Raw genomic sequence first — 7,981 nt, 5'->3', positions numbered from 1 at the left:
GCCCGTTAGTATATGGGCTGAAAATAGGCTATTTCCCAATAAAATAAGTCTAATAATTATGATTTAAATCATCATTTTGAATTATATATTCCCCAATCAATATTATAATCCTTTCTCACTAATCACACTTCAATTTCATAATCCCTGAATGATTTTTCAATAATCTCACTCCAATGAATCGCCAATTAGCATTCCCATTTAAAAATAGTGCTACTAGTGAAAATGGGTTTGAATATGAGACCTCAACGACAACTCTGCCGGAGGAGTTGGTTATCATGCATTAAACATATAAAATTACTTTATTCCTCGTGACATTAATTGCACCCAAAAAAAATGAGAGAAAAATATTTTCTGACCATGATGAATTTGAATCGATGTGTTGCAGACTATAAATCTTAATAATTGAAAGACTAAAAATCATTGTTACATTCATGTTTTGAGTAATATTTCGTCCGTTTACAAAAAAAAACAATTTATTTTTTACTTTAAAATGTCTACAAAATATAGTAATTTTTCATTTTTCATGTTGTGAATTATTGACATTATTATTTTATTAAAGAAATCAAATTTAAATGTCGAATAATACAATAATACACCTCGATCTATATTAATTAATCCAGGCATTGACATGGTCAGTGGTCACTATGAAGAGTTATTACTGTATGCATGCATATCAATAAATTCATGAACACATGCAATAATAACAATTAAGACTTCCGGTTCCGATTCCGCACCTCTATATTAATTAATCCAAGCATTGACATGGTCAGTGGTCACTATGAATTTTTGCACCGGTACTTCCGGTTCTAATTCTGTGATGACCAGGGACGAAGTGTGGAGTGATCGCCAGTGCAAAATAGGCACGAGCAAGGAGCGGCTTCGATTAAGACTTCCAAGCGGAGGGGCGCAGGAATGAACCGGAACTCACCCGAACGAGAGGGATTCCGAAAATATGTTGGAATGGGACAAAATATTCAAGGAAAACTTAAAGGATTTGAGTAAGCTACTCATATCAACAAGGTGAATCTTCTTTTTTGGTGCCCACATGAAACAAAACTCCAAGGTTAAGCGTTCTTGGCTTGGAGCAATTTCAGGATGGGTGATCATTTGGGAAGTTTCTCAGGGAGCGTGCAAGTGAGGACAAAACACGTTAGAAAAGACTCGTGTTGGTCTGTGGGGACAGTCGTCAAGTCTGGAGTTATTTTTATTTTATGTTTTAAAGTATTGGTTTGAAGTTTATGAAATGTAAACAATGTTGAACTATTTATTTAGGTTGTAAATGATTGAGATTTAGTATGAATTAATTGTGGGAATGAGGGTTGACCATTTTATTTAGATGGTAAATGGTTAAAGTTTACTATAAATTCAATGCGAGAATAAGAATTTGAGATAGATAAAAGTAAAGAATATAAAGTAAGCACATGAATTCATGGTTTTTCAATGCACATACAACCTAAATAAAATGGTTAATCCTCATTTCTCATTCTCACATCTAATTCTTACTAAATTTCAACCATTTATAACCTAAATAAATGGTTCAACATTATTACTATTTCATACAACACTTCAAAGTATAGTATAAATTTAAAAAATAAAAAAAATTGGAAGGTTCCACGGTTCAGAACCGTGAACCGTCGGTTCGAGAAAATTGGAACCGGAACCGGAACCGAACTGTGGAGCCACGGTTCCGATTCCGATTCGAAACTGTTGACCACAGTTCCGATTCCGAAATCGTTGACTGCGGTTTGGTTCCCGATTTTGATTTTTTTGGGCATCTCTAAACTGACTTAACCCAAACACTAGTACTACCTTTTCTCACGTCAATTAATAACTAATATCTTCATAAAGAATCAGTTTTAGAAGTAATTAAGTCTAATTAAATGCTTAATTAGGTTGTTCCTTAATCGGGCGTAAATAAATATGAAAGGAATTAATAATGTTGACCCAGTAATTAATAAGCTCAATTATAAGGCAGCCTAGTAATTCATTAAATAAAAGTGGGCATGAATTAAATAATGGCAGCCCACTTGTATATAATAAACATCTGAAGCCCAAGTGAAATAATTAAATCTGAGCCCAAAGAAGATGGCCCAATTGCTAAATGAATACTTGGGCCTAGATAAATAAATAATAATCCCTCCGCCTCATGAATCTTGAGTCACTTTTTTTCGGCACGAGAATTAAGGAATTGGAAATTAGTGTTTTAAGTGTGTAGGTAATAAAGTAGAAAAGTGATTAGGTAATTAGAAACTCTTTTTTTCTTTCCTAATCCTTACTATATATAGAAATAACCCAAGATTCGTGGGATGACCGAAAAAGAAAATTGACTCAAGATTCGTGGGACGGAGGGAGTATAAAGCACAACTAATTAAATAATTGGGCTCAATAAATAAAAATGATTTTGGGCCCAAAGAAATAATAAAAAGAGTCCAATTAAATAATAAAAAAATGCTGGGCTCGAAATATCAAAATATCATAAGGCCCAATTAAAATAAATAAGCCAATAAAGAGTATGTTAGGAGAAAAAAAATTCCTTTTCTATATTTGCAATGTCCTCTTTCCATTAAAGAGTATGTTAGGAGAAAAAAATTCTCAAAAAAAAATATATAAAAATTGACATAATTAAGACGGACAATTAATTATTTTGTGGGTTTCAGTTGACATAATTAATTAAATTGAACTGAAACACATCTAGCTTCGCCAAATTAGGATAAATATTGAAAGCATTTTTCATTTCAAAAACATCTTAAAAAGGGAATATTTCAAATACTTTGATTCGAATTATAATTGAATATCATGATTCAAATCTTGATTTTCCTCATCATTAGTGGGGTGATAGTAAATAAATCTCAGTCTCATGAAATCGAATTGGGCTCAAAACAAGCTGATTTAAATGGCAAAGTGGTTTTTTGTAATCATAAACAAAGACTAATCCCTCAAGTTTGTTGTTATTTGTTTGTTAATAGCATTTGCGATCCTGATTACCCTCTATATAGGGTTGATGGTTGTTGCAATTTCTATGGAAATCTTAGTACAGAGAGTCAACATGCATTTTTTAATGGAGCTAGGAAATTAATACCTAATTGTCATGGGGCTTATTATTTAAACCTTACTTGCTAGAATTACTACTATACACGTAACGTCACAATAATCGAGAATAAATGTTAAATATGTTTTTTTTCTCTCTCTATTTTAAATATTCAAGCAATGTATTGTGTTGTCTTCTTTTTATTTCGAGTGAGATGTTTAATTAACTTGGATTCTAGCTAAAGGTTATGCAGCAATTGGATATATTCTAAAGAAACGGACCATTATTTTAAACATCCAAAACACTCTTTGCAATTAACTTCATTAAATTAAAGTTCTTAAAATATCAATTACATGCACATTTGGTCATCGCAGTTGCATATGACTTCGCCGGAACTTTCACTTTTCAATCAGGCATTTCGTCGAACATCTTCCTCGCTTCAACCAAATCTCAAAGGTAACGGATGCGTAACAACCGTTATCTCGCTGGGTTTAATTGTACCATTTTTTCGACTATGGGTGGTATTTTGATCCAAGGTCGAGACCTCTACTTCAAGGGTGCATCTGCACCTTAACCCTACAAATATTTTCATCTACATTTGGTCATCGAAGTTGAATATGACTTCGCCGGAACTTTCACTTTTCTCTCAGGCATTTCGTCAAACATCTTCCTCGCTTCAACCAAATCTCAAAGGTAACTGACGCGTTACAGCCGTTATCTAGCTGGATATAATTGTACCATTTTTGGACTATGGTGGGTATTTGATTCAAGGTCGAAACCTCTACTTCAAGGGTGCATCTGCACCTTAATCCTATAAAATATTTTCGTTACTGACACTATTAAGATCCAACCCAAATTATCAACAAATCAGATCCAGCCCATATACATGTTCAAAATCCTGAGTTTCTCATAATTCAATCACGAGTTTCTTGTTTTTCGATACATCAAAATTCCATTTATTAAATACTTCCTCTGTCTCATTTATATTGGCCCCTTACTTTTGAGCACAAAGATTAAGAAAGCCTTTATTTATGAGTTAAGTATGTAGAGTGCTTTACGTTTGTCCACTTAGGAGCCCTTATTTTTGCTATTTTAAGAAAGATGCCAATACAATTGAGACAACCCAAAATGGCAAGGGGTCCAAATACAAATGAGACGGAGGGAGTACATTAATATGAAGGCAAAAGATAGTGCTTGAAAATTCAAAATAAAGATTTTTTTTATTATTAACTGTTATTGTGACGTTACATGTTTAGTAGTAATTCTCAAGGAGTACACCATAGCTGTAAAACTTTTTCCCCATACTTATAGTGTCACAGTAAGGATCATATTCTACCTTGGCTTCCAAATGCATCATAACTATCTTCACTAAGAGCAACATATGAACTACAGCAATCACTTGACAATGAACTCGAAGCACTTTTGTCATTGCATAAGACCTTAAGAATTGCTTGACAACAAGATACAGAACCTATATATTTTGTTATTGTCGCAAAAATAGTTTTATTATTTGCTGAAGCAAGTGTTGATCCAACTCGATCTGACGATGCGCTTGAGGTTCATTCACTATTATTCCACTAACAACGAGAAAAAATAGGATTCGGATGTATTCAACTATAGATCGAATTGAAATATTTGAAGTATTTTCTTTTTAGAATGTTTTGTGAAATGTTGAATGTTGTACGTACTTATCATAATTTGGCGAAACTAGATGGTTTTAATGCGTTTCAATTCAATTTAATTCTATTTCTTATCGAGGTTTTAACTAGGCTCGGCCCTTAGTCTGCTTTTTCTGTGCTTTCAAGGGTTTTAGGTTTCTCTTTTCTCTCTTTTTTCTTTAAATAAAATTTAAGTTAATAATAATTCAATTTAATTCTATTAGTTGAAACCCACGAAACATTTAATTATACACTCTCTTAATATCATATGAGAAAACCCCATGAGAAAAGTCATAACAAGGAAAAAAAGTACTCGTCTACAAACCACAAAAAACATAAGCAAAGCAACCAAACCGGCAACGTGGGGGGGGGGGGGAGAACTTCAGGAACTCCGGCCTAACCATTGCCCCTAAGCAATCCCAGACCCCCCGCACCGCAAAGAAACAAAAAAGAAACGTAAACTTGTGCGACCAACAAGTGACGAAATAAAATAAGTAAATAGGAACAAAACGCCCATCACCAGCTCCACAATGACAGTTCAGCTGATCATCAAACAAACTCGACATCAATGGAGAAGGGATACCATCGTGGAGAAACCAAACGAGCACGATCACCATGACCCCACACATATGTTTCATTGTACATTTATTAAAAAATGTTATAGACAGTTTTTCATAATTCAGTCATGATTTTCTTATTTTCCGATATATCAAAATCCCCCATTTTTAATGAAAGCCGCATTTGTGGACGAGGAGGCCAAGGCGTAGTGTACAAAGGTATGTTGTGGCAATAAAGAAACTAAAGAAGGTTGATGAAAATCAAGTTGAGCAGTTTATAAACGAGGTTGTGATATTATCACAAATCAATCATAAGAATGTGGTGAGATTATTAGGATGTTGTTTGGCCACTGAGAGTCCTCAACTTGTTTACGAGTTTTTACCAAATGGAACCCTCTTTGATTTCATTCATGATCCAAAAATTGAAATTTCATTTACATAGAACATGCGTCTAAAACTAGCTGCAGACGTAGCAGGGGCATTGGCTTACTTACACTTTGCGTCTTCAATACCCATCTATCATAGAGACATCAAGTCCACTAACATACTTTCCATCTGAGAAGGATATTAGTGGAGTTGATGTCTCTATGATAGATGGGTATTGAAGATGCAAAGTGTAAGTAAGCCAATGCTCCTGCTACGTCTGCAATTATTTTTGGCCACATGTTCCATGTAAGTGGAAATTCAATTTTTGGATCATGAATGAAATCAAAGAGAGTTCCATTTGGTTAAAACTCGTAAACAAATTGAGGACTCTCAGTGGCCAAACAACATCCTAATAATCTCACCACATTCTTATGATTGATTTGTGATCACAACCTCGTTTATGAACTTCTCAACTTGATTTTCATCAACCTCCTTTAGTTTCTTTATTACCACACAATTGTGTAATCGGATAACATACCTTTGTACACTACGCCTTGGCCTCCTCGTCCACAAATGCGGCTTTCATTAAAAAAAAATTGACAATTTCCTTTTTTTGGGAGTCTTTCCCAAGAGATATATATATAAATTAAATATTTATATATTTAATTAACCAATAATAAGAATATATATTCTCACGCTCGGATGAAAAATCCGGCATCGGAAAGGCATTTCACCCTGCCGACGTTAGGGAGACGTGCTCGGAAGCTGTCGCAGTGTAGTATCGTTGCCAGCGCTCCTGCCGATCTACCGGAAAGAATAACCTGTAAATAAATAAATAAATATCTTGAAATTTAATTGATTAATTTAAATGTGTTAAGTTGGAAATATTAATAAAAAATCATTATATTAATTGCCCTACATTCTCTCCGGCACCAATTCCTTTAGCCAAAAGGTCCTCCACCAGAGCATCGAAATTCCTCGACCCTCTGAATTGGACTATTGGCCCCTGAATTATTTAATTTAAATTAGTTAAATAAAAATATAGAGATTTAATGAATTAATTTCAAAATTTATACTACAACTTACTTGACCATCATCAACTACAGTGTCTCCGAGGAACGATGCCTGGTCACAGTAGGTCACATAAATCCGGTTCCAATTGTAGAAATCTACAATAATGCATAAAAAAACATTATAAAAGAAAATAGTAACACATTTTAATTAACAAATTAATTAATAAAGTACCCGGATTTATGGCTTGGTTTTGGCTAAGAATGCCAGTGAAATCTTTGGCTATGCTGAGAGTGCCATTTGAATTGGGAATATTGCTAAAGCTGATTCTGCTATTCCCATAATATTGCTTAAAATTATTGCGACAGGTAGTAATGTTTTCACACCACCGGCCTCCCTAAACAAATATGAAATTAATTTATTAATGAAACATATATAATTAAAAAGCTATATATATAATTAAATAAATGAAGAAATTAAGAGGAAAAACATTGATATATATGAGCCAATTTTTGGCTCCGACTCCTAAGCCTGGCACCAGATAGTAGCCCTCTGGTGAGCCGTCGATGCAAACTGAAACCAAATTAATGTTATATATTAATATAAAATTAAAGTAGTAGTAATTAATATAATTAATGCATGCATGTAAAAATTATGAAGGAATTGAATTAATACCTGTTCCTTTTTCAACAGCGTTGGGCAGTGGAGTGAAGGAGACCTTGTCGCATTCCAGCTGGCTGCTCTCGGCGCCTCCGGCCATCACCAAAATCGCAACGCACGCAATTATCCATATCGTCGCAATCACAATAGCAGAGAGAGAGAGAGAGGTGTTTGAGGTGTGAGGAATTGGGAGAGATCGAGAGAGAGTTGTTTGAGGTGTGAAGAATTGTGAAGGGATGAAGCATTTATTTATAAGGAGAAATTTTGAGGTGTAAATTAAGATGTATGGAGTGATATAAAGTAATTACAAAATTCTTCACGCCATGTGACAAGACATGTGGTGAAATTGGATAGTTGAGAATTTTAACTCATATATATTTGAGGAACCATGAGCAGGAATATTTCAAATCTATCTAAACTAAATAAATGATTCCCAAGATACAATTTTTTTTTTTTCACTTATAAAACACTAGTAATGATTTTAGGGTTTAATTAATTAGGGTTTCTGCATTGATGGCCCTACTAGTCAAAATTAATTTCACAAGAAAATGGACAATGATTGCTTTTGCATATCAATAACAAAAATGAGAGAAAAATGAAATTAACCTAATTAACCTGTTCAAGACTGCAGAGGTATGAATGTGGGGTTATAGTTGAATATGACTTGTTTTCAATTCATTGACATTATTACTATCTAAAGT

General features: G+C 33.8%; 1 protein-coding gene and 1 long non-coding RNA gene across 2 annotated transcripts; both read right to left on the bottom strand.

The window, feature by feature from the left end:
- Window positions 1–505: 505 nt before the first annotated feature.
- Window positions 506–783, bottom strand: LOC131012882 (uncharacterized). Its single transcript, XR_009097497.1, has 2 exons — window positions 735–783; window positions 506–596 (listed from the first exon to the last, which is right to left on the bottom strand). It is a non-coding gene; the product is annotated as an uncharacterized LOC131012882 (long non-coding RNA).
- Window positions 784–6,247: 5,464 nt separating this feature from the next.
- LOC131012881 (pectin acetylesterase 8-like) lies at window positions 6,248–7,511 on the bottom strand. The gene is made up of 6 exons (XM_057940868.1): window positions 7,296–7,511; window positions 7,111–7,193; window positions 6,855–7,017; window positions 6,696–6,778; window positions 6,529–6,615; window positions 6,248–6,430 (listed from the first exon to the last, which is right to left on the bottom strand). The coding sequence occupies exons 1-6, from the start codon at window positions 7,378–7,380 to the stop codon at window positions 6,302–6,304; spliced, it is 630 nt and encodes a 209-aa protein (XP_057796851.1). The 5' UTR covers window positions 7,381–7,511; the 3' UTR covers window positions 6,248–6,301.
- Between the last annotated feature and the right edge of the window lie 470 nt (window positions 7,512–7,981).

Source organism: Salvia miltiorrhiza, chromosome 2, assembly GCF_028751815.1.
Source record: "Salvia miltiorrhiza cultivar Shanhuang (shh) chromosome 2, IMPLAD_Smil_shh, whole genome shotgun sequence".
NCBI lineage: Eukaryota > Viridiplantae > Streptophyta > Magnoliopsida > Lamiales > Lamiaceae > Salvia > Salvia miltiorrhiza.
Note: the sequence above shows the minus strand (reverse complement) of the source record. Positions and strands in the feature narration are given on the sequence as shown.

Coding starts and splice junctions, on each gene's coding strand:
- LOC131012881 (XM_057940868.1), bottom strand. CDS start 7,380: ATGGCCGGAGGCGCCGAGAGCAGCCAGCTGGAATGCGACAAGGTCTCC. Junction 7,194..7,295: donor CGCTGTTGAAAAAGGAACAG/GTATTAATTCAA, acceptor ATTTGGTTTCAG/TTTGCATCGACGGCTCACCA. Junction 7,018..7,110: donor ATTGGCTCATATATATCAAT/GTTTTTCCTCTT, acceptor ATATTTGTTTAG/GGAGGCCGGTGGTGTGAAAA.